The sequence below is a fragment of the Aptenodytes patagonicus genome, chromosome W (assembly GCF_965638725.1).
Source record: "Aptenodytes patagonicus chromosome W, bAptPat1.pri.cur, whole genome shotgun sequence".
Taxonomy (NCBI): domain Eukaryota; kingdom Metazoa; phylum Chordata; class Aves; order Sphenisciformes; family Spheniscidae; genus Aptenodytes; species Aptenodytes patagonicus.
The window spans coordinates 35,736,915-35,764,127 of NC_134981.1; the positions used below are offsets into that span (position 1 = coordinate 35,736,915).

At 43.4% G+C, this 27,213-nt stretch overlaps 1 protein-coding gene across 1 annotated transcript in view; it reads right to left on the bottom strand.

Moving 5' to 3' along the window:
- LOC143172030 (zinc finger SWIM domain-containing protein 6-like) overlaps window positions 1–27,213 on the bottom strand; it is a 144,461-nt gene that overhangs the window by 42,673 nt on the left and 74,575 nt on the right. The window contains exons 2-4 of the mRNA XM_076361250.1: window positions 25,578–25,934; window positions 7,500–7,648; window positions 6,819–6,969 (exon numbers count right to left, since the gene is read on the bottom strand). Of these exons, the coding sequence (XP_076217365.1) occupies window positions 6,819–6,969; window positions 7,500–7,648; window positions 25,578–25,934 (657 nt within the window). The remainder of the gene's footprint in view (window positions 1–6,818; window positions 6,970–7,499; window positions 7,649–25,577; window positions 25,935–27,213) is intronic.

Here is a 27,213-nt window from a genome sequence, read left to right on the forward strand (position 1 = left end):
AAGGCAGAACACAATTCAATTAGAACTTCAGATACCAAAAGAAATCATGTAAATACAGATATAAGCTTGGCACTCAATTTTCAAAATTAGAGCCTCGCCGTACCATTTTTGAAATACCATAAAATATGGGGAAAAGTAACTGTTTCTACTGCAGACTGGCTCCTCAAAAGGGATTGCATGAAGCATGCAGCTCCAGAAAAATGGTATTAGAACACAAAAACTGTAACGAATGCTTAACTTTAGGGATTCTTTTTCATGGCAGCCCTGAAGTAGTCACCAAATTTGGCATCAGGAAGGAATTTCTCTAGGGGCATACTGGCAACAACCCTAGCTGCTTTTGTCCTTTTTTCCCCTCCCTTAAGTACTAAGCAGAGATAATCTGTTTAGAACAGCTGACATGTCCCCGTTCATACAAGTTTGTCTCTCTAATTGCAAAGGGAAGGAATGCCTGAGATAGAAATATAGATGGAGAATAGCTTAATTTAGTTAAGGTTAAAAGAATCGAGCTTGGTATTTTCTAGAGAGAAATATAAACTTTTATCAGAAAAATTCAGAGTGGTTTCTGAATCAAAAAAGCATTATTTAACACTCAATCATTAGTTTGCCCATGGCAAAATGGTAATTAAATCTCTCTTAACTGATCTATAATGATTCCTTGCCTAAACTCAACATTTAGGATTAAGTTTTAGATGAGGAGCAAAGTATTACTAATAAAAATTTAGGCATGATCCTTCAGGAAATATATTGTACTATTTCTCTGCATGACATGACCTTGTAAAATGATGTTTTAGTTTTAAATTTTAACACAAAAATATATCACTAATCCAGAAAATCTCCAAAATATCAGCAAATGCGAACTCAAAGTAGATCATCAGGCTCTTCCAACAGTTAAAAAGCAGCCCACAGTAGGGCAAAGTGCTAGTGAAAAACTACTAAGACTAAAACTATTAGTACTACTAAGGCAAAGACATATTATTCCGCTCAGGAAATACCTTTGAGAACAAGCCATTTAGTACGCATAAAAGAAAGGATTGTAAGGACATCACCCAGAAAAGCTTTATCCCATGAATGAGGCTCATGGCAATATCGTGGGAGGTTCCTACACTTAAAATCTTTAGATACCAACAAGTAGCTGAGATAGACAGGAGAAGCTTATGCATTAAAATGTGGAGAGTACCCAGCTGGAAGTACAGAATATCTTTTAAGTTCTCCTCAACTTCATGAAATACAAGAACCAGCAGAGATCAGTATGAGCATGAGGAAAACCCAGAACAAGTTTGCCAATTTTATCCACTGCCCTGCCTTGCACGAGCTCTCTGGATATACTCTCTTCCCCATGTGTATTGGATCTGGCTGGGATGGAGTTAATTTTCCCCATAGCAGCCCTCATAGTGCTGTGCTTTGTATTGGTAGCTAGAAAGGTGTTATTAACACACCAGTGTTTTGGCTACTGCTGAGCAGTGCTCCCACAGCACCAAGGCTGTCTCTCCAACATTCCCCCCCTCACTCAGTAGGCTGGGGGTGGGCAAGATCTTGGGAGGGGACATAGCCAGGACAGCTGACCCAAACTGACCAAAGGGATATTCCATACCATATGACCTCATGCTCAGCAATAAAAGCTAAGAGAAAGGAGGAGGAGGGGGGGCATTCATTATTACGGCATTTGTCTTCTGGAGCAACCGCTATGCATACTGAAGTCCTACTTCACAGGAAGTGGCTGGACATCGCCTGCTGATGGGAAGTCAAGAATAAATCTTTTGATTTTTCCTTTGCTTCCACATGCGGCCTTTGCTTTTTCTTTATTAAACTGCCTTTATCTTGACCCACGAGTTCTTTTTCATCTTATTTTCTCCCCCCCGTCCTGCTGAGGAGGGGAAGTGATAGGTGGGCACTTAGCGGCCAGCCAAGGTCAACCCACCATACCATCATATTTTTGTTCCATAAGAAATAATCCTTGACTCACAAAACAGCTCTCTTCCCCCTTAAACTGTTCTTAAACATAAAAATGGAGGAAATCTACTAGAAATGTTTGTTTTGAAACATGCAAATTATGTGAAGTTTCTTTACCGTGAAGGCAAGCAAGAAGATATCAAGATATTGAAAATGGTAGTTCACAAAAAAATATCTGATCCTGTAATCTACGTGTTGACAAGCTGTTGGGATCCCTCACTCCACCAAGTAGTAGATACTTGTCTTAGATTCTTCTACTTGACTGCTTTCATCAGGTTAAGCATCTGGGATTTAGTTTAACAGTTTCAGCTTTATTAAGCTGTCACAAGAGCAGCCCCACTTTGATAACAGTAGCTGCTCCAATTATGGCTTGGTTTAGGGTTGACAAGTATAATGATTCATTCGTGGCACATGAGAAGCAATAAAAGGTTGTTTTGCATTACAACTTTAAAAACGTGGGCACTTTTTTCATTTAATTTGTCACTTAGCTTTTGCTAAGAGGACATTTAAAATGCAGTAAAAGGCAAATGGGGCTTTTAGTTTAAATGTAATCCCCATATTTAAATGATCTGTAACGGCGCAGTGTTCGAGTGGGAACACTATTGTTTCACAGTGGGCCCCAATGGTGACATGTGACATTTGTATTCAGGTCCTGTATTATCCATGTGGCTAAAAGGGCTTCCAATTTCATTTCACAGCCAGAAGCCTGCAGAAAACACCAATTAACTTGCAGATCACATTTGCCAACAGAACTCAGCCTCTTCTCAATGTCTGGCATCTGGCAGTGTTCAACATTTAATTCCAAAGCAGAGCCTCGCAGCCATCATGATCCCTGGGCTGGGGCACAAAGTCAAATAAGGAAATGTTTTCACTTTTGTAGGGAACAAGAAACTTTTACTTAATTTTTGATGGATGAATATTAACAAATTACTGCTGTAGTAAGATTGCATGGACCATTTTTTCCCCTCTAGAGTACAAAGAAGGTTAACTGACCTTTTCTTCAAATCTGAGATCTCAGTTCAACAGGCATCAGCAGATATTTACTGTGCATTTCCATATTCCTCCATTTTACCAATGCAATTTAATTAAAAAGACAAACCAAGGGGCTTCAGATAGTTAATCATTCTGATATACTGAAGTCTTCAACCATGGTCACCGAGAGTTAAACACAAAGATCAGCATGTGAAATTTACCTACCTAGACACCATTTAAACAGCAACAACATGAAGAATTCCAACTCCAGTCTAAACTCTGGAAAGTGCATTCACGTATTATTGTGGCAAGTTGGAAGTGTTCACCAGTGCATCACTGAAGCTGCATCTAAATTCTTCTAGCATGAGAAGTATATGAGCAAGTCTTATAGCTTTGACCTGTAATCTTAATCTTTCCAAAATACTACACCTTTGGAGCATTTAGCTCAACCTATTCTTTGATGTACAATAGGGGAATCTGCTGAGCATAATTATATTCTTCCTCCTGATCTAGAGGCTTTAAAACACAACAAAAAAGCCTTACACATAACTAGCTAGTTAACTTGAGGCCTTTGAATCATAAACTGCTTACAGAATTAGGACTTTGTATTAGAAAATTGCCAGGCTCATACTTAGATGTGTAATATTTAATTTCGTTTTTTAAATCAGCATCTTCACACATACAAACCCAATCTGACTTCTACTGAAGTCAACACAATTTACCATAAACTTCAGCAGGAACTCTGATCAGAGCCCAATGTGTCCTTCCAGTATCCTTGGCCAATGCCCAATGCCAGGCAGGAAGCATCAGTTAAGTTCTAATGAAAGGCTCAAGTGACCCAGTCAAGGAACAAAGCCGAAGTTATTTAAGTATGCTTAAAAACCTATGCCAAAATGGAACTTACAAAGTGGCCATATGCCTAGCGGTTGGCAGACAGCATACCAATGCAAGCAAGCAAGCCTTTATTAAGCAGTCTATATTTACATACTTTACATGTCCTAAAAATCTCCATAACTACAATGTTGCTACCTATCTGTGAAATAAATGAAATCATAGATAAAGCATTTTTTTTAAAAAGACATACATATATGCCACTCCCAGATTACTCTGAACAGATAATACAAAAAGTTAAGTATGCAAAGGCCTGTCCCACTCCCTTTATTGATATTTTAGTTCTCTGGCATCCTAGAAGATGACAAGATAGGAAACCATCATTATTTTAGAACATGATACCATTGCCCCCTTAAACCCAATGTCTGAGTTCTCTGCCACTACTGGCACAGATCAAGGGTCGCCAGGGACATCCTGCTCTTCCTTCTGTAGTTTGCTATCATAACTCTGGTCTCCCTTAAAACCTCCTTCAACTTTTGCACATTCACATGCATGTTTCACCTGGAAAAAGGGATGTGTTTAAACTAGAGTGAAACTCAAGGTGAAATCCTAGCAAAAACATAGCAGCAGCTTCTAATTTTCACACAAGGCAGGAGTCAAGTTGGAGAGGTTCATCCAATTAACAGAAATTTTCAGGGAACTTGCTAAGCACCAGTGGAAGGAATCCTACTGGTGTGGGGAAGAAACAGACAGTTTAGCAACATAAACACAAGCTGGAGGTGGAAGAACCAAGTTAAGTTCTACCCTTAGCCTATTGCACACCTGAAGTGATTGAAATGTATTTGCAATTGAAACTGTGGTACACGATCAACATATTTTGATACTGTTAGAGGAGGCAGAGCAGTTCAGGACTGAAACAACAGGGTCTGCCTCAGATTGAAAATACAGCAGCTGAGGTAGTGGTGAGGCTGGAGGTTGCACTGGGGCTTTTTGGGAGTGGCAACTACAATTTTGATTAAACAGAGGTAAACTAATCAATTCGATTAATCTAAAATATTGCTTATTTGATACTGCAGGCAGATTCCACCTTCAGATAGGTGCTGTCAAGAAGATGACGTTAATATGGAACTGATGAAACAAGAAGAGGAGCCGCTAAGAAAATTTAACAAAACCTTTTATGTTTATTGGCACCATGTGGTAAGACTGCTACAGGTAACAGATGGAGAATACATTTCTGCCTCTCCCACCACCTACCAGCTCAACCCACATAAACAACGAAGCATGAGACCCTCCGGTTTTCAGTATGGTGGGATACAATTTTGCTGTGTACATATCCAGCTTGGCAAAAAGCATTATTCCCCAGCAAGCTAAGGCATCATAAAAATTACATGCTAAGAGGGTTGGTATACTTGAAGGCGAAGTAGCTATATCTACACTCTCTGACAGAGCTTCGCCTGCTCTGATATTAAGGCTTTCCACCACAGAAGTCTATAATATCAACTATAGACAGCCAGTGCTTTATTAGCCTAATGCTTCATTTAGAATGAACATAATTTATGCTAAACAGGTTATATCCAGTCTTAGCCCCACCAGACAACATGCAATCAATCATGCTCATCTTTAACCTTTAACAGTGGAAAACTTAAGTTTTGCTTTTGACTTTTCCTTTCTAAATGAAGCATGTTATTTTTGCTTGGATTTAATTTCATTTAGCTTGATTTTAGACCTTTAAAATGTACCAAGAGCATTAGGGTTTTTGGCTTTGTTCTCCGCAGTGTTTACATATTGTCCCAAGGGGTGTCATCAGTAAGTTTTGGGTTGTTGTTTTGTTGGTTTTTGGTTGGTTTTTTGGTTTTTGTTGTTGTTGTTGTTTTTTTTTTAAATATATATATATTTTAATATTCCATGCCACATAAGTCAGGAATAGCAATACTGACCAGAACACATCTCAAGACAGACTCCTGTAAGTCTAGACTTGAAGTGTCTTTCCAGACTGAGTGAGAGCACAGGTAACTACTCCAAGTTCCATGAATCACAAGGCAATTCCATTTAGGCTGCGTGTCTTCAACTTGCTTTGAGAAAGCCTCCAAGACAGCATCCAAAACCTTACTACAGCTAAGATATATACATTAATTCCTTCACTCATACACTCAGTGAATTATCTTTGAGAGAAACAAATTAGATTTACCACTGTATTTTAAATAATTCAGGTTGTCTTTTATCGCTTTTATCTTCTATATGCTTACATACCAACTGGTTAGTAGTTTGTTCCAGTACCTTACATCTAGGAAAGCAATGCTTAATATTATTCTTTCCACTCACCTACCCACCTTTAAAATATTGGTGACATTTACCTTCAAGTTGTTTTGAATTTCCCCTCCCTACCACAAATTCCTATAGATTTTGAGAACTTCTGAAGCAGCAGTTCAAAACTGTGTCAGCAAGTTTCTGGAACACTTTAGAGCAAGTGTCTTCAGACTTTACCAGTTTAAATATTCCTTTCCCATTTCAGCCTGTGTTCCTCTCTCCGTTGTACAAGTCATGTATCTGGTCACAACTGACCTTTCCTGTAAAGCAGTGTTAATTGTTATAGCCCTCTGTTATTTGATCTCCTTTCCTGCTCAGTAATGGACTTCTGCGTTCCTTTGTTGCTATCTTCTCATACTCCTAATGAATCTCCTCTTTTTGCCCTCTATTTCTCTCTAGTTGTGAATCGATTTCTTCCTTAACCTTTCCAGTTTAGCGCTAGTGGCTTATATACTTACCCTCAGTTGTGTAGCTATGTTTCCACTTTTTGTTTGGTTTTTTTTTTTAGATCCTCAGGTACTTACAACCTGTTGCAATCATACTTGTTTCATACCATGCTTCCTCTCTTCCAAATGTAATTGTCTCATGCAGTAGATAAAAAATTCAATTTCACTCAACCTTAACTAAACAAGCAAACCTGCAGAAAACTCTAACCTGCTTTACCTAGTACCACAATAGTTTCTCTCCATCCAAAATATGTAATTGTTTCTTCATTATACACATGAACACCTAAATGATTTTGAAGTCTGTGCATTTACCCAGTTCATCCCAGAGCTGCCTATACTTGTCAGTCATTGCAGTTCCTTGTTGTCTCCAAAGCGACAGACGAGGGTCAGCCATGAACTGTTCTGTTATCAATGTCAACATGCGAGCTCCATTTGAATCTCTCATCTTTAGCATCTCTCGCACCTAGGAAATGAGTCTTTTAATACAAACTTGAAAAAACCAAACCAAACCACAGTACAGACAATATGTTGCAGTGTTAAACATTCCATCTCTGTTAAATAAGAAATATAATTTATATATCTGATGTGAAATTTTTAAGTAGAAAAAAATAGTCTGCCTTCCCAATTTTAACAACAATTTTTAGTTTCAGTATCCCATTGCAATTCTGCAAACACACTTCTTCCAAAAGTAATCCACAGGTGTATTATGCAAGCTGCTGCAAGACCATCATTTCTACAGGTTTCTCCAACATTTTGGGGGTAGGAAGGAAGAGAACAGCAAAGCTGCAGACAGTTGAAATGTTACTTCATATCCTTAAACTGATCTCAAGACACACCAGATTGTGTTCCATTGCATTATTAACTTGCCATCATGTTTCCAAGGCTTTGTCTTGTTTTAGAACAACAGGACTTTGAGTAAGATGTGAACAAGTACAGACTGGCTGGGGGAGTGGGGGGAGAGAAAAGAGGGAAGGTTTAGAGTACTCAACGTACCTTTGCAAAAAGCAAATTGAGCTGCTTTCCTGATCCATGGTATCCGCCCTGGGAGAGGAAGAGCTTAACCTGTTCTTGGACCTGTTCCTCATCCAAATGCCAGCAGTTTTCATCATCTATGCTAGCACCTGCTGTTGGGTCAGGAGCACCTGCAAACAGCAAGAAAAGAAATCATTATGTTCTATATAAAGAAGAGAGGTGAAGATGTCCCTGCTCACGGCAGGGGGGTTGGACTAGATGACCTTTAGAGGTCCCTTCCAACCCAAACTATTCTATGATTCTATGATAGGTTTGTGGGTCCAGGGGAAAGGAGTACTGCAGAGGTTTTTGGATTTGTGTATTGTCCCATTTTGGATGTCTTGGCTTTAACCTAAAGGTTCTTTAAAATAGACCTAAATTTCTCCTCAGTAGTCTTAAGCACTTAGAAATGACAGCCTATGAAAAGGTATTTAAATAAACAATATTTTATAATAAAACATTAAAATCAAGGTAAGGTTTTTTCCTCCCATCTCAGCAGCTATTCTAGAATGCTTTTACAAAGAAAATTACACTTTACATAGTATTTCAACAACTGCAATGTTAAAACCACTCTCCCCCAAACACCTGTGTAATTCTTGTACCTTCAGCAATCTTGATCAGGTTTAAGTGACTGCTAGTGAGCACTGCTATTGATGAACATGAGGAAAATCATCACCTCAGTGCCTCTGAGCTGTGATGGCTCTGCAAAACTAAACAAAGAGTAAAAAAAAAAATATCCCCAAACAAGTCCAATGTCTTTAAGCACTAAAGGCATTTCCATCATAAATAAAGAGTTGCAAGACTGGTGCTTCTGAAGCATTTTTACATAGGCAATGTCATCAGCACAAAGTCAGTTCAGAGCATCTCTACCTGAATTAGCCTAGTGCCATCTAAAGTGACTGGATTTACATCAGGCAGTGCTCTGGCCACAGGTTGCTCTAACTCAAATTTTGCAGTTGAGATCAGTGATTTTCCACTTGTGGCCTCTTCTAAAGGCTGACAAAACTAAAACAAGTTCTTGCATCATCTAGCAATCTACATATTTCTGAAGAAGCCTGCACCTTCACTGGATATTTTTTAAAAGGTATTCAAACTGAAAAGGTTGAAAAGCACTTATCTAGACTGTCAGGGAAACAACTCAAGGTAGTGCATCACCATACCAGATGTAAGGTATTTTAAGAATGCCCAAGACTCAAGTTAACTTGACATTTTGATTTTGGGCTTGTCACAACTGTGTAATCTCTAACTCTGTTAGGTTTTGAGAAGATGTTAGAAACTGAATCACATAGCACAATCTATCACTTTTAAATCCCAGATCATGTTACCTCTGTAGCCAATACTAAAAGAAGGATACTAGGAGGGAAGGAAAATTACGTAGTCAGATTTGTAAAAACTTGCTTTCAAAGAAGTCCTGAGAACTTGAAAAGCAAAGATAGCTACAACTCTTCAGATGTATAGGAATTGAAAGATGTATAGAAACATTGATTCTATTGATTTAAGCCTTTATTTTCACAGTTGCAGCTCTGCCATGTAGGTGAATCTTTTAAGCGGTTGCAGGGAATGCTAGAATCTTTATTCAATGAAAATACAACCAGAAGATTTAAAGGGTCAGAGGGATGTCTTGTCTACTAGTTGCTGAGAGAGTCAAAAAAAGTCTTCCAGCTCAGCAACTTCCTAAACTGCCTCCAACTTCAGAGCCTACAGCTGTGAACGCTGCACTGCTGTCCATATACATATATATATTTAGATTAATAAGAAATTGTGTCTTTGAAGATGTGAAAGAACTCTCCTGCCTTCCACAGGAACCATAAGAGTATCTCAGAAGACAGGAATCAAGCCCAAGACAGTACAAAACCCAAGGAATGCACGCAGCATGGGCGGCAAACAGGAGGAGCTGGAAGCCATTGTGCAGCAGGATAGCTATGACTTAGTCGCCATCACAGAAACATGGTGGGGTGACTCTCATGACTGGAGTGCTGCAATGGATGGCTATAGACTCTTCAGAAGGGACAGGCGAGGAAGGAGAGGCAGTGGGGTGGCCCTGTATGTTAGGGAGTGTTTCGATTGTATAGAGCTCAATGATTGTGATGATGATACGGTTGAGTGTTTATGGGTAAGGATGAGGGGGAAGGCCAACGAGGCAGATATCCTGCTGGGAGTCTGTTATAGACCACCCAACCAGGATGAAGGGGCGGATGAAGCATTCTACAAGCGGCTGGCAGAAGTCTCTCAATCGCTAGCCCTTGTTCTCGTGGGGGACTTCAACTTCCTGGACATCTGCTGGAAATGAGACAGTCCTGAAGGGCAAAGGGGTCCAGGAAGGCTGGACGATCTTCAAGAAGGAAGTCTTAAAGGCGCAGGAGCAGGCTGTCCCTGTACACCGTAAGAAGAACGGGTGGGGAAGACGACTGGCCTGGCTGAACAGGGAGCTTTTGCTGAGACTCAGGAAAAAAAGGAGAGCTTACCACTTGTGGAAGAAGGGGCAGGCGACTCAAGAAGAGTACAGGGATCTCGTTAGGTCATGCAGAGAGGGAATGAGAAAGACAAAAGCCCAGCTAGAATGCAATCTGGCCACTGTCGTTAGAGACAACAAAAAAAGCTTTTACAAATATATTAATGACAAGAAGAGAGCCAAGGAGAATCTCCATCCTTTATTGGATGCGGGGGGGAACATTGTCACCGAGGATGAGGAAAAGGCTGAGGTACTCAATGCCTTCTTTGCCTCAGTCTTTAACAGGCAGACCAGTTATCCTCAGGGTACTTGGCCCCCTGAGCTGGAAGACAGGGATGGCGAGCAGGATGAACCCCCCATAATCCAAGAGGAAGCAGTTAACGACCTGCTACGCCACCTGGACGCTCACAAGTCTATGGGGCTGGATGGGATCCACCCGAGAGTGCTGAGGGAGCTGGCGGAGGTGCTCGCCAAGCCGCTCTCCATCATTTATCAGCAGTCCTGGTTAACAGGGGAGGTCCCGGACGACTGGAGGCTTGCCAATGTGACGCCCATCTACAAGAAGGGCCGGAAGGAGGATCCGGGGAACTACAGGCCTGTCAGCCTGACCTCGGTGCCGGGGAAGATTATGGAGCAGATCATCTTGAGGGCGCTCACAAGGCATGAGCGGGACAACCAGGGGATCAGGCCCAGCCAGCACGGATTCATGAGAGGCAGGTCCTGCTTGACCAACCTGATCTCCTTCTATGACCAGGTGACCCGCCTAGTGGATGAGGGAAAGGCTGTGGATGTGGTCTACCTGGACTTCAGCAAGGCCTTTGACACAGCGTTCTCCTCGAGAAGCTCACGGCTTAGACAGGTGTACTCTGCGCTGGGTAAAAAACTGGCTGGACGGCCGGGCCCAGAGAGTTGTGGTGAATGGAGTTCAATCCAGTTGGCGGCCGGTCACGAGCGGTGTTCCCCAGGGCCCAGTTTTGGGGTCGGTCTTGTTCAATATCTTTATCAATGATCTGGATGAGGGGATCGAGTGCACCCTCAGGAAGTTTTGCAGATGACACCAAGTTGGGCGGGAGTGTTGATCTGCTCGAGGGTAGGAAGGCTCTGCAGAGGGACCTGGACAGGCTGGATCGATGGGCCGAGGCCAACTGTATGAGATTCAACAAGGCCAAGTGCCGGGTCCTGCACTTCGGCCACAACAACCCCATGCAGCGCTACAGGCTTGGGGAAGAGTGGCTGGAAAGCTGCCTGTCGGAAAAGGACCTGGGGGTGTTGGTTGACAGCCGGCTGAACGTGAGCCGGCAGTGTGCCCAGGCGGCCAAGAAGGCCAATGGCATCCTGGCCTGTATCAGAAATAGTGTGGCCAGCAGGAGTAGGGAAGTGATCGTGCCCCTGTACTCGGCACTGGTGAGGCCGCACCTCGAATACTGTGTTCAGTTTTGGGCCCCTCACTACAAGAAGGACGTTGAGGTGCTGGAGCATGTCCAGAGAAGGGCAACGAGGCTGGTGAGGGGTCTGGAGAACAAGTCTTATGAGGAGCGGCTGAGGGAACTGGGGTTGTTTAGCCTGGAGAAAAGGAGGCTCAGGGGAGACCTCATCGCGCTCTACAACTACCTGAAAGGAGGTTGTAGCGAGGTGGGTGTCGGTCTCTTCTCCCAAGTGATAGGATGAGAGGAAATGGCCTCAAGTTGCGCCAGGGGAGGTTTAGATTGGACATGAGGAAAAATTTCTTTACTGAAAGAGTGGTTAAACATTGGAACAGGCTGCCCAGGGAAGTGGTTGAGTCCCCATCCCTGGAAGTATTTAAAAGACGCGTAGATGAGGCGCTTAGGGACATGGTTTAGTGGGCATGGTGGTGTTGGGTTGACGGTTGGACTCGATGATCTTAGAGGTCTCTTCCAACCTTAATGATTCTATGAACGAAAAACTTCCTCTTCTGTGAGTGCTTCCATCTTTACTGTTAGTTTTAAGGGGCTTTCAATTCAGTCAGCTACATGAAACACATGCTGATAAGTCTTCAGTTGCAAAGAACAAGATAAAAAGGGAAATCAAGCCACATGAGAACAAGAAGTGCAGCTGTTGAACAGACCCAGGTTTGCAGTATCACCTTGCAAATAGTTTAAATATTTCATTGCTCTAAAACACAGAGGAAAGACCTGTGAAAAGGAAGTATATAAAAGCACCAATATACAAAACACACATATTTATCCCTCACTTCAATGGAGATTTATCTTTAAATAATCTTGGTATGGCTACTTTTAAGTTGTATTAAAAATAGCCTAAGATTCCTCAGCTAAGCTTCCCTATTTAGGGAAAAAACAAAATTCCTTCTGTAACTGTTTACATTGTATCAAAAACTCATCGGTCAGTTTGTGCTTGAAGGTTAAGTTTCAACACAGCTACCACAGATTCTTTAAACAGGGTTCCTTTACAGGAGCAAGGGCGCCTGCTGCCCCATGCCAGCAGCACTGCCCCCACCAAGGCCTCTTCTCCCAGCACAATCCCAAATATACCTTCCCCAGGGGCTCAGCATCGCTATACTTACACCAGCGTTATTTTCATGCCAGTGAGTTAGAAGAAGCTGAAGACACCAAGCCAAGGGTCTGAGCTCTACGATGCTGTTCAGCACAGTACACAGAGGAACATGGGCAGCCCTGAATTTAATCTCTGCAACACAGTTTGGTGCCAAGACCAAATCCCTTTTCCCACTTGTAAACCGGGGATAAGTACTACTTATGCGCTTTAGAGGGCTGTCATGAGGATAAATTAGTTCCCATTTGTGATGGTATGCTCCCCCCCCCCCCGACCTTTATCTCCCCTAACCCTGCTCAAGCGATAACCACCAGGGGCGGTCGTAATGGATGCGTCTGGTCGTGATAGCTGCCATGTCAGGCTCAAAGTGGATTCGGGAGCCAGATAACACCACAATAGCCAAGGGCTATTGTGAGCAATGCGCCCACCTAACCACAGTGAAAATCTGTGGTTGGTATGCAAATATGACTTTGAGTCAATCATCTTACCCCTATAAATAGTGAGCAGCCCAAGAGCCCTTTGAGCTCTCCTGCACGGCAGCGGGCTGCACGGCGGGATCTCCCCTTGAGTAGGGACGCCTCTCAAGGTTACTCCTCGAGCCTGAGAGTTTCCTTGCCGCAACAGATCCTCGGTAAGTGACTAATAGCATGCTAAACTTTGAAATCTTAGCTAAGTGATATAAAGAATTAATTGCGCATATATAATCCTTTAGACATAAACCGTTGACCAAGGCTGGGACTAGGATTGGATCCAGCCGCACCTAGACTCCTCTCTGAGGAGTCTAGAAAGCAAGGGGGTCCTTTCTGAACCTCATGACTCAACGGGAGGGTCTCCCTGACAGTTTTGTCTGACCCTGTCCTCTATGCAGTAAATAATCAAGTGTACCTTGCCATCGAATCTTGTTAAATCACTGTCACATTTACCATTGAACTCTAACTCACTGTTTTCTATCAATAAAGTGTATTGTTTCTTCTCTCTTACGAGTGAAGCGCAGTCTCACTCCATCCGCGACACCATTTGAACTACAAAAGTGAAAAGCACTGTATAATTATACTAAATATTAAACCCTGTAATTAAGCTGTGTCAGTTTACAGACACTAACATATTAATATCCCTCCCTCCAACCTCTGGCTTTGTTAACTTCTGTCGTGACTGGTCTTTGAAATAGGTTTTACGTCATGTACTTACAGTTAAATACAATAAATAAAGTATTTATACTCAGTATATAGATACAGCCATACATACTTACTCAAGCTCTTTTACTAAAATTACTAAATCGCAGTCTTAGCAAAGCAGGAATACTGTGCACAATTGTTTGTAACACTGAACACCCAAATAAAATTTGAAAACAGGGTAATAGCCTTTTATATTTATGGTCATAACAGGTTACATGTTAAATATAATCAACTCCCAAGTTCCAAGAAGCAGGAGCATTTAAAAAAATTAAACACTTTGATCATTTACATAGCAATTTTAAGAGCAACTGCTTTCAAAATGAGCAACCGCATTCAAGAACTGGCGTCATATATGGAGAACTTAACCTCGAAAAGTAAATAGAAGCAAAGAAAGGGGCTTTGACTAAAATAGGCTAAGAATAGCCTATATTGCAAACTACTCAGGAGCAGATCAACAGTAAATTTTGGTTAAAATAACAACAGAATGTAGCATCTTCAAGGTAAACTGCTTCCCTGGTCCTTATTTCTGAAGTATCACAAGAGTTTAAAACAACTTCAAATGAATCTTCAAATGAAACCATGCCAAATTACTCACTCAAGCCATACTGAATTTTTTGAACTTCGTTTTATAAAAATCTTATGAATTTAAGTATACAAATGAACTGTAGATCAGTTAATTTTTATTAAATGTCACCCCATGGCACCAATAAGGAGAAGAAGATATGGAAAAACAATTACAAATAGAAAGCATGAGTACTATGCAAAGATTGAATGGTCCCAGCTAGAAACTAATACTGCTGTACGCTGATTCACAACAGAACAGTAATTGATTTTATAAACTTAGCGTGCTCAGAATTATTCTAAACAGTAATTAAATAGAAACAAAGATCATAAAATTAATGATTCAAAAATATTATGCCTTTGATTCCCCAAATGATTCAAAGTTTAGACATAAGTCACTTCATCTTGTATTTAATTTCAGAACTCTTGGGTGAAATATAACACCTGTTCAGCAGTGCACAGCATCAAAGAAAAACAGCAACTGCTGTGAAGCAGCCAGTGTTAATAACAGAAAATGTAAAGACAGGACAGGCTACACTAAGTTGCTGAGGAAAGTTAATAAACCCCCAACAAATTTTTAACTTCCAAAAAATTCTTTCCCTTCCATCTGCACACACAACAAAATGCATAAACTTACCTGCTGACAATATCTAACCTCCCCTGCTAAAATCCAGGTCTCACAAACATCGTATAGCAGTAAGTTTCAAAGTCTACTTGTGTGTGGCAGATAAAATAACTTCCTTATCAGTACAGACTAGCATGCAGTGTTTTCATTTTAATTTATTTTTACATTCCATGTCTCAAACCAAAATCTCACTATTTATTTTCTATGTAACAAGTTTTATTTTAATGTTTAATGTATCTGCAAAAACCTTTCCTAAAAATCTGAATTTCATAAAATATTTTTTCATATTATTTTGCAGCTATCAATCTTTCATTTCATTTTACATCGTACTGCTTATTTACCTCTACTTGGGTTTCTGAAATTTCTCTAGTTTTGACTAGCCTTGTTGTTACTTCCTTCTCAAATCCAGTTCACTAAACAACTCTCATACTAAGCATTGGAACACTTTACTTTTATCCTTCTTGAAAGGAAACCCACCTGCCATTTCCTATGTTATTCTCTTGCAACTAGTCTCTCAATCAATTTTAATAGTTTAAGCAGGGCCATATGAAAGATTCCATCATTTTCTTAATATAATTTATCTTCTTTAATGTTAAATGTTCCCTTTTCTAGTAGACTGGCAATACATTGTATTCTGTTGTTCAGCCCTACCCTACCCTACAATTTCCCACTAAAAACCCCATCATTTCAGCTAAATACACTAGGTTCAGATTAACACATATTCATCGGTATCTCTGGATTGCCCTTTGGAACTTACAATATAGGAACAGCACTAGATATTCTGAAACTTTCTTTTAAAGTAAATCTGAATTTTTTTTGATAGATGTTTTCTTCTCAAATGCCTCCACCAGTGCTCCTAATATAGGTTACAGATTAATGTTTGCAGAGGATGTATCTAGATCTGCCTGTAAAAACAGAGAAACAACTGCCCAGGAACCTCTGCTTCTGAGAAGACAAATGTACATAAACCCCTTTCTCCCAGTTCTTTGCTGTTAAATTTGAGTTCACCTGCATGTAGTTTTGCATCTAATCAGAGAATGGGAGAAAGTGTGGAGACATCCATATGGTTTTCTAAAAAGAGAGGTAACAGCAGCACTAAACACTCAGGAAAGAAACAGTACACCTTAAAAGGAAAAAATGAAATTGGTTTGCTAGGCTGTCCTTATACCAGTAAAAGGCAGACCCTTTTCCAATATGCACATAATGACAAATCAATGCTAATATGAGATTAATATGCAAACAGACCTCCCCCCCAGTCTTGCAGTTACTTTCTTATTTACGCTCAAATTCTCAGGAACGTAGTTTGATCTTGCAATCAATTTATTTAAGTGAAAGTTTCATATCTAAGACAAGACAGATCCAAAGCTGACAAATGCAGCTGATAATCCGTCATCCTGACTGTTCTCTTCCTAGCCTTACACACCTGCCAGCTTCCTCCGCTATGATGCTACAAAAGTTAATGGGGGGGGGAAGCCTCAGCTAAGCAGGATCCAAATCTACATCCAGCTTTCTGAGTCAGTATCCCCGAATTGAAACCCAATGTGAAGCCAACAGTTATGCAGCACAGACTTCAGAGTATCAGTATGAATACCTACTACTGTCTTCAGTACAGAAGATTAGACACCACAGATTAGACAGATCTCCAGTTCTGAAATCATCAGGAACATGTACAGCTGTAGCACTGTCACATGAGAAAATCAGAACACAACAAATCTTCTCAAATGTAAGAGGTGCTTTTGTGCCTTAAAAACATGCAAACCCCTCTTGTAATGTAATCACCACCAAGTGAAAATTAGCATGGCAAATACAGAGAGGATTTCCAATAAATCACTCAGCTCTCCTGAAGAAGTTAGTGAATAGACAACACATTCCTGTGCTTCTAACAGCATCTCCTTATTTTTTTCCTACAAGTGAGGCTCAGTCATGAAGCAAGAAAGGATATTTTATCAATTGTATCCACTGAGGAACTTAAAAGGATTTGTCATTTCAAAACCCATGTCATCAGTGTAAGTCACTTCACTAGTTCCCCCAGTAAACTCCTTCACAAGGAAGGTGGCCAAAGCCAATCATTGAATGCTGCATAAGAGAATTTTGAGCAAATAAACAATTATCCAATTCACCTTTTGTGAAAGGAAAGTACTGCAGAGTTATTCCATCTCCCTAGCCAGCTCATAAGCAAGTCAACAAGACTGCTGTGGTCAGAGATCTTCAAAGCCCCGGATCATTCTTATGTGACAATAAGTAGTATTCAAGACCTGATTTCTTTTGCCTATCGCTAGAAATATATGAAAACCAAAACTAGTACAGCCACCACAAGAGAAAAAAAAAATTAGAAGTTTTATATAAAACAACCCTGGAATTAAAACACCTTGTATTGGGTTTGCGTGGCAAGGTTTTAGTAGCAGGGGGGCTACAGGGGTGGCTTCTGTGAGAAGATGCCAGAAGCTTTCCCCATGTCTGATAGAGCCAATGCCAGCCGGCTCCAAGATGGACCTGCCGCTGACAAAGCTGAGCCAATCAGCAACGGTGGTAGTGACTCCGTGATAACATATTTAAGAAGGGGGAAAAAAAAACCTGCTGCGCAACAGCAACTGCAGTCGAAGTGAGGAGTGAGAATATGTGAGAGAAACAACTCTGAGGACACCAAGGTCAGTGAAGAAGGAGGGGGAGGAGGTGCTCCAGGTGCCAGAGCAGAGATTCCCCTGCAGCCCGTGGAGAAGACTGTGGTGAGGCAGGCTGTCCCCCTGCAGCCCATGGAGGTTAATGGTGGAGCAGATATCCACCTGCAGCCCGTGGAGGACCCCACGCCAGAGCAGGTGGACGTGCCCAAAGGAGGCTGTGACCCTGTGGAGAGCCCGCACTGGAGCAGGCTCCTGGCAGGACCTGTGACCCCATGGAGAGAGGAGCCCACGCTGGAGAAGGTTTGCTGGCAGGACTTGTGATCCCGTGGGGGACCCACGCTGGAACAGTTCATGAAGAACTGTAGCCCATGGGAAGGACTCACATTAGAGAAGTTTGTGAAGGACTGTCTCCCATGGGAGGGACCCCACACTGGAGCAGGGGAAGAGTGTGAGGAGGAAGGAGCAGCAGAGACAACGTGTGATGAACTGACCGCAACCCCCATTCCCCATCCCCCTGCACCGCTCAGGGGGAGGAGGTAGAGAAATCAGGAGTGAAGTTGAGCCCGGGAAGAAGGGAGGGGTGGGGCGAAGGTGTTTTTAAGATTTGGTTTTATTTCTCATTATCCTGCTCTGATTTGATTGGTAATAAAATTAATTTCCCCAAGTCGAGTCTGTTTTGCCCGTGATGGTAATTGCTGAGTGATCTCCCTGTCCTTATCTCAACCCACAAGCCTTTCGTTATATTTTCTCCCCTCTGTCCAGTTGAGGAGGGGGAGTGATAGAGCAGCTTTGGTGAGCACCTGGCATCCAGCCAGGATCAACCCACCACACACCTCTAGGTAACATTGAAGAGAATTTCCTCATCCAACTCCAGATTCAGGACTTTCCTTTAATCAAAGCTGGTTTTGGTGTTTCTGTGCCAGTTCTCCTCTTACTTTTATAAGCAAGTTTTTGTAAGTAAGTTTTTCCTCTTACTTACCTGTGCCTTCAAGCAGTGTTCAGTATAATTCCTCTTCAAACACTGGTTTAGTGAGGTTAAACTTTTCAAAGCAAGAGAGGTCTACAAGACAGTTTTGTATTACAAACTGAACACCTGCAGCACAGGAGATATGACAGAGTGAATGGTGATCTTATGTTCAGCCACCTATGCCATTAGAACCAGGGGTAGATTTCTTCTGGTTAGCTTTTTTATGTCTAATTTAAGGAGTTTGATTAAAGATCAAAATAACAGAATTACAGTATGAATCCCAGAAGAACACTCACTTGCTATATAATTCAGATGAACTAACTTTTTCCTTAAAAGAATCCTGGAATTTTTAACATCGTAAAAATATCTTAAAAAAAAAAAAAATTACACCACAGTTTCATGGGAGTCTGAGAGGAAAATCAGGAGATTATAGAATCATAGAATCATTGAGGTTGGAAAAGACCTCTACAATCATCGAGTCCAACCGTCGACCCAACACCACCATGCCCACTAAACCATGTCCCTAAGCGCCTCATCTACGCGTCTTTTAAATACTTCCAGGGATGGGGACTCAACCACTTCCCTGGGCAGCCTGTTCCAATGTTTAACCACTCTTTCAGTAAAGAAATTTTTCCTCATGTCAAATCTAAACCTCCCCTGGCGCAACTTGAGGCCATTTCCTCTCGTCCTATCGCTAGTTACTTGGGAGAAGAGACCAACACCCACCTCGCTACAACCTCCTTTCAGGTAGTTGTAGAGCGCGATGAGGTCTCCCCTGAGCCTCCTTTTCTCCAGGCTAAACAACCCCAGTTCCCTCAGCCGCTCCTCATAAGACTTGTTCTCCAGACCCTTCACCAGCCTCGTTGCCCTTCTCTGGACACGCTCCAGCACCTCAACGTCCTTCTTGTAGTGAGGGGCCCAAAACTGAACACAGTATTCGAGGTGCGGCCTCACCAGTGCCGAGTACAGGGGCATGATCACTTCCCTACTTCTGCTGGCCACACTATTTCTGATACAGGCCAGCATGCCATTGGCCTTCTTGGCCACCTGGGCACACTGCCGGCTCATGTTCAGCCGGCTGTCAACCAGCACCCCCAGGTCCTTTTCCGACAGGCAGCTTTCCAGCCACTCTCCCCCAAGCCTGTAGCGCTGCATGGGGTTGTTGTGAGACAAGTGCAGGACCCGGCACTTGGCCTTGTTGAATCTCATACAGTTGGCCTCGGCCCATCGATCCAGCCTGTCCAGGTCCCTCTGCAGAGCCTTCCTACCCTCGAGCAGATCAACACTCCCGCCCAGCTTGGTGTCGTCTGCAAACTTCCTGAGGGTGCACTCGATCCCCTCATCCAGATCATTGATAAAGATATTGAACAAGACCGGCCCCAAAACTGGTCCCTGGGGAACACCGCTCATGACCGGCCGCCAACTGGATTTGACTCCATTCACCACAACTCTCTGGGCCCGGCCGTCCAGCCAGTTTTTTACCCAGCGCAGAGTACACCTGTCTAAGCCGTGAGCCGCCAGCTTCTCGAGGAGAATGCTGTGGGAGACGGTGTCAAAGGCCTTGCTGAAGTCCAGGTAGACCACATCCACAGCCTTTCCCTCATCCACTAGGCGGGTCACCTGGTCATAGAAGGAGATCAGGTTGGTCAAGCAGGACCTGCCTCTCATGAATCCATGCTGGCTGGGCCTGATCCCCTGGTTGTCCCGCACATGCCTTGTGAGCGCCCTCAAGATGAACCGCTCCATAATCTTCCCCGGCACCGAGGTCAGGCTGACAGGCCTGTAGTTCCCCAGATCCTCCTTCTGGCCCTTCTTGTAGATGGGTGTCACATTGGCAAGCCTCCAGTCGTCCGGGACCTCCCCCGTTAACCAGGACTGCTGATAAATGATGGAGAGCGGCTTGGCGAGCTCCTCCGCCAGCTCCCTCAGCACTCTCGGGTGGATCCCGTCCGGCCCCATAGACTTGTGAGCATCCAGGTGGCGTAGCAGGTCATTGACTGCTTCCTCTTGGATTATGGGGGGTTCATCCTGCTCGCCGTCCCTGTCTTCCAGGTCAGGGGGCCGAGTACCCTGAGGATAACTGCTCTGCCTGTTAAAGACTGAGGCAAAGAAGGCATTGAGTACCTCAGCCTTTTCCTCATCCTCGGTGACAATGTTCCCCCCCACATCCAATAAAGGATGGAGATTTTCCTTGGCTCTCTTCTTGTCATTAATATATTTGTAAAAGCTTTTATTGTTGTCCCTAACAACAGTAGCCAGATTGCATTCTAGCTGGGCTTTTGCCTTTCTCATTTCCTCTCTGCACGACCTAACGAGATCCCTGTACTCTTCTTGAGTCGCCTGCCCCTTCTTCCACAAGCGGTAAACTCTCCTTTTTTTCCTGAGTCCCAGCAAGAGCTCCCCGTTCAGCCAGGCCGGTTGTCTTCCCCGCCCGTTCTTCTTAAGGCGTACTGGGACAGCCTGCTCCTGCGCCTTTAAGACTTCCTTCTTGAAGGACGTCCAGCCTTCCTGGACCCCTTTGCCCTTCAGGACTGTCTCCCAAGGGACTCTCTCAACCAGCGTCCTGAACAGGCCAAAGTCCACCCTCCGGAAGTCCATGGTTGCGGTTTTGCTGGCCCCCCTCCTTACTTCACCAAGAATCGAGAATTCTACCATTTCATGGTCGCTAAGCCCAAGACGGCCTCCGACCACCACATCTCCCACCAGTCCTTCTCTGTTTGTAAACAGCAGGTCGAGCGAGGCACCTCCCCTGGTAGGCTCACTTACCAGCTGTGTCAGGAAGGTGTCTTCCACACACTCCAGGAACCTCCTAGACTGCTTCCTCTCTGCCATGTTGGATTTCCAGCAGATGTCCGGGAAGTTGAAGTCCCCCACGAGAACAAGGTCTAGCGATTGAGAGACTTCTGCCAGCCACTTGTAGAATGCTTCATCCGCCCCTTCATCCTGGTTGGGTGGTCTATAACAGACTCCCAGCAGGATATCTGCCTCGTTGGCCTTCCCCCTCATCCTTACCCATAAACACTCAACCATATCATCATCACAATCATTGAGCTCTAGACAATCGAAACACTCCCTAACATACAGGGCCACCCCACCGCCTCTCCTTCCTCGCCTGTCCCTTCTGAAGAGTCTATAGCCATCCATTGCAGCACTCCAATCATGAAAGTCACCCCACCATGTCTCTGTGATGGCGACTAAGTCATATCTCTCCCGCTGCACAATGGCTTCCAGCTCCTCCTGTTTGCTGCCCACGCTGCGTGCATTGGTGTATATGCACTTGAGCTGGGCTATCGATTTCGCCCCCAGCATCGGCATGCCACCCCTAGGCTCATCTCTAGTGAGCCTGGTTTTATCCCCTTCCCCCTTCAAACCTAGTTTAAAGCCCTCTCAATGAGCCCTGCCAATTCATGAGCCATGATCCTTTTCCCCCTGTGAGATAGCTGGACTCCATCTGTTGCCAGCAGGCCCGGTGCCGTGTAAACCTCCCCATGATCAAAGAAGCCAAAATTCTGCCGATGGCACCAGCCCCTGAGCCACGTGTTGATCAGGTGTGTTTTCCTGTTCCTTTCAGTATCCTTCCCTGCCACTGTAGGGATTGAGGAAAACACTACCTGTGCTCCCGATCCTTCAACCAGTCCTCCAGATCTCCTCAACCTAGATCCTCTTTTGTAACCCAGCTTTCTTTGGTAATAGCAGTTTATTTTCTTGTGCTGCCTGGATTTTCTACTTCAGTTTTTGGTATTTTATTAGGAAATACCAGCAGTCAATAGACATACTACAATCTCATTTATTAGGAAAACAGCAACATGTAAAAGACAAACATTTTAGTTTTGTGGATATTTTTTTGAACTACCCTACTCAAACTCATTGTGAAATTTCATAATTGATCAACAACTTATTTTTTTGTTTCCTATTCTGTTTGGTATTTGGGCTGTGATATAAGCATTAAATCTCTCTCTAAAAATAATTTAAATACTAATGAGTAAAGAGATATTTTGACAATAAGGAAATAGCTGGCAAAGATCAACATGCCTGTGATTAGTATAATTACAGACAACGTTGATGAAGTTTAAGCACTCTCTGCAACACCCTTTCTGTCATTTCTCCTCTTACATTAGCCACAGCATAGCTAATAGAGCCATGATAGCCATCATATGCTCTTCCTTTCCCACCCTTCCCTTCCCCTATTCTAATCACCCTTGACTGTTTTAGTCTTCTCCGCGCCACTTGCATACTCACCATAATTCTTCCTTCCCCTTAATTCCTTGAATTATGGACTTCATATGAACTTGATGGTGAGCACAAGAGGTTAATGAATACAGTAGCATCTTGAAAAGGAGAGAGCATTTTATACAAAAATTATACCACTATCTGGTTTTTGTGCAGTTACATCACCTGGCGTAATAAGAAATGTCTTCTTATCTTAACATGCTCTAGAAGTGATCAAATACTGGAACCTGTCTAGTGCAGCTTTCTGTAACTGAAAAGGTACGTGTAAGAGTGGGGTCAGAGAAAAAAAAAATTGTGTGCATAGTGAATGTGTGTGCACACATACGCAAATCAACAAAAGCGCACCAGTTTCAAAGTCTTTTCTGGAATAACTATTTCTTCAAGAAGAAAAGGAAGCCATCCCCTCCCCCATGGTGTGTCTGTGAAATGATCAGGTAGAGGGATGAAAACAGAACTGCAGAATTGTTAAATTGCATAATATCTACAAAGCCCAGCTAGAACACAATCTGGCCGCTGTCGTATAGAGACAACAAAAAATGTTTTTACAAATATATTAATGACAAGAAGAGAGCCAAGGAGAATCTCCATCCTTTATTGGATGCGGGGGGGAACATTGTCACCGAGGATGAGGAAAAGGCTGAGGTACTCAATGCCTTCTTTGCCTCAGTCTTTAACAGGCAGACCAGTTATCCTCAGGGTATTCAGCCCCCTGAGCTGGAAGACAGGGACGGCGAGCAGGATGAACCCCCCATAATCCAAGAGGAAGCAGTCAATGACCTGCTACTCCACCTGGATGCTCACAAGTCTATGGGGCCGGACGGGATCCACCCGAGAGTGCTGAGGGAGCTGGCGGAGGAGCTCGCCAAGCCACTCTCCACCATCTATCAGCAGTCCTGGTTAACGGGGGAGGTCCTGGATGACTGGAGGCTTGCCAATGTGACACCCATCTACAAAAAGGGCCAGAAGGAGGATCCGGGGAACTACAGGCCTGTCAGCCTGACCTCGGTGCCGGGGAAAATTATGGAGCGGTTTATCTTGAGGGCGCTCACAAGGCATGTGCGGGACAACCAGGGGATCAGGCCCAGCCAGCATGGGTTCATGAAAGGCAGGTCCTGCTTGACCAACCTGATCTCCTTCTATGACCAGGTGACCCGCCTAGTGGATGAGGGAAAGGCTGTGGATGTGGTCTACCTGGACTTCAGCAAGGCCTTTGACACTCTCCCACAGCATTCTCCTCGAGAAGCTGGCGGCTCACAGCTTAGACAGGTGTACTCTGCGCTGGGTAAAAAAACTGGCTGGACGGCCGGGCCCAGAGAGTTGTGGTGAATGGAGTTCAATCCAGTTGGCGGCTGGTCACGAGCGGTGTTCCCCAGGGCTCAGTTTTGGGGCCGGTCTTGTTCAATATCTTTATCAATGATCTGGATGAGGGGATCGAGTGCACCCTCAGGAAGTTTGCAGGCGACACCAAGTTGGGCGGGAATGTTGATCTGCTCGAGGGTAGGAAGGCTCTGCAGAGGGACCTGGACAGGCTGGATCGATGGGCCGAGGCCAACTGTATGAGGTTCAACAAGGCCAAGTGCCGGGTCCTGCACTTTGGCCACAACAACCCCATGCAACGCTACAGGCTTGGGGAAGAGTGGCTGGAAAGCTGCCTGTCGGAAAAGGACCTGGGGGTGCTGGTTGACAGCCGGCTGAACGTGAGCCGGCAGTGTGCCCAGGCGGCCAAGAAGGCCAATGGCATGCTGGCCTGTATCAGAAATAGTGTGGCCAGCAGGAGTAGGGAAGTGATCGTGCCCCTGTACTCGGCACTGGTGAGGCCGCACCTCGAATACTGTGTTCAGTTTTGGGCCCCTCACTACAAGAAGGACGTCGAGGTGCTGGAGCGTGTCCAGAGAAGGGCGGTGAGGGGTCTGGAGAACAAGTCTTATGAGGAGCGGCTGAGGGAACTGGGGTTGTTTAGCCTGGAGAAAAGGAGGCTGAGGGGAGACCTCATCGCGCTTTACAACTACCTGAAAGGAGGTTGTAGCGAGGTGGGTGTCTGTCTCTTCTCCCAAGTGATAGGACGAGAGGAAATGGCCTCAAGTTGCGCCAGGGGAGGTTTAGATTGGACATGAGGAAAAATTTCTTTACTGAAAGAGTGGTTAAACATTGGAACAGGCTGCCCAGGGAAGTGGTTGAGTCCCCATCCCTGGAAGTATTTAAAAGACGTGTAGATGAGGCGCTTAGGGACATGGTTTAGTGGGCATGGTGGTGTTGGGTTGACGGTTGGACTCGATGATCTCAGAGGTCTTTTCCAACCTTAATGATTCTATGATTCTATGATTCCTTATGTTCAGACTATTACCAACTCGCATGCGATACATGCCTTCAGCTTACAACATCTGAGCATATTCCTCTATTGCTTAATGTCCTGCATCTGCTTTAGCTTCCCTTTCCACTGCCACCTGGCAGCTCTGCAAACCACCTTCTCATTACGTCCCACAACAACTAGAGCAATTGCCTTGCCTCTGGCCACATCCCCATAGCCCTCAAAGCCAAAGAAGAGCACTGCTCCCAAAATTCACCTTCTTGCAGCACTGCCTGCCTGGGCCTGCCAGGGTCACCAGACCCTAAGGAGAGGGGCTAGGCTGCAGATGAGCCCAGTTATCAGAAAGACTCCCTTCTTTTGTTCCACCTACTCTGTATCTAACAGACGTGTCTTTTCTCTTTTCCAGAAGTAATACTTCCTAAACATTTTAAAGCAAAGGTTCAGTAACAGAATTCTCTTTAGTAAACACCATAAAATCACAAAATAATTCAGGTTGGAAGGGACCTCAGCAGGTCACGCTCCTGAATGCCACAAAAAAAGCTCAAAACCAAAGAGGGAATGAAACACAAGGAAGAACAAGTATCAAACTTACCATGGACTTGATTGATTTCTGAATTCTGAGAAAGAATTTCATCTGCTAATTTTTGAGCAGTTGGCAAAACTTCTGTGTGGTGCACTGTGATCAAATACTGTACAAATTTTTGTAGTTGGTCTCTGTTCATTTGAAAGAGTGTCTCTGAAATGGGAAGATGCAATTTGACCTGATCTGGCTTGCGGATCCGGTATAAAGAGAGTGCCACAACGTGGGCACAGTAAAATATGTCCTTGTTTCCACAGCTACAGGTCACTGAGGTAATCTTGCAACGATCAAAGCTGATAGCTACATTGCAAACAGTTTCTGGCTCCGATTGCATTGCAGGCTCTGTCACTGTGCCACTCAAGTGGAAACCTGTGAAGGGAAAAAAAAAAAAAAAAGAGAGCTTACATTAAGTAGTAAAATACCATATCTCATTATCAATAACCTTTCAGTAATCAAGTAAAAGTCATCATCTATTTCTGAGAAATTATATATCTTAAAGAACTTGCTTTAATTACAAATATGATGAACCCTTTCTTTCGTACATACCCTTTTCATCTCCAATAAAATCAGAAGGAGGTAAAAAGCTAGTTTACAAGCCCTCTTTGCTATTGCATCACAACATTCATAAAAGTTTGATAGTAAGAAGAACATTTATTTGGTAAATGATAGCTGCAGAAGCAGAGTTGCATCCGATTAAGACCAATGTGAAACTCCCAGTAGCTCAGCAAGTTGGCAGCAATTTTCCAAACCCCACACCAGGGAGCCTGCACCTACCAGCAAATTTAACCATTCTCTCAATAAGTAAGGAGGAAGTAGTGCACTCTAGTGGCACGAACCCAGGTCCTAATCTCAACTCTGCCACCGATTCACTGACACAAGTCACTTAACCTCTTTGCTTTCACCTCTCCCACCACTGAGCTGATGCTAAACCTCACCTTCAACTCAAGCAATCTGGTAGGGCAGCTATGTTTGTGTAGCTCTGGAGATGGAAACTGCTGCAGTTACCAATACACAGGATATCAGATTTATAATACTGAATGAGACACACATGCACTGTTTCAGAAGTCTGCATTTCCACTCGGCATGATAAAGCACAAGGCAAAAGAGCTGGGTTTTCTTATATTGTAAGAAGGTATAGTATACCATAAGAAAGATGTTCACTTCAGCCACTACTTGACAAAGCACCCTGTTGAACCAAGGTCTCAAATTCTATTCTCTGAAGATCAGACCTAAACCCATCTCTGTTTTCCCAACATGAAGACCCAAGTTTGGCTCTCAATACTTTATCACTGCAGAATTTGGGTGTTTCTTTTGGATTTTATATAAACATGACATTGATTTTTGGCTCAAGCATTAAGTCAGAGGTATAGATACAGAGCAATACAAACAAATTTCACATGCTGTATCAGTATTAAACTTGAACAGACTGTGCATATAAAATCTGGAACAGATACTACAAAGTAAGGTGTTATACATTATAAATAGTTAATGGAAATAATATAAAACCACACTCCCTCAAAGTCCAAAACTGATTTAGTATTCTTGAAATATAAGAAAAGTGTGTTGTAGGAAGCAGTATCACATGAAAATTAGGCGGAAAAAAAGAAATATATACATAGCTCTAGTCCAAAATGTTGTATCTCCAATT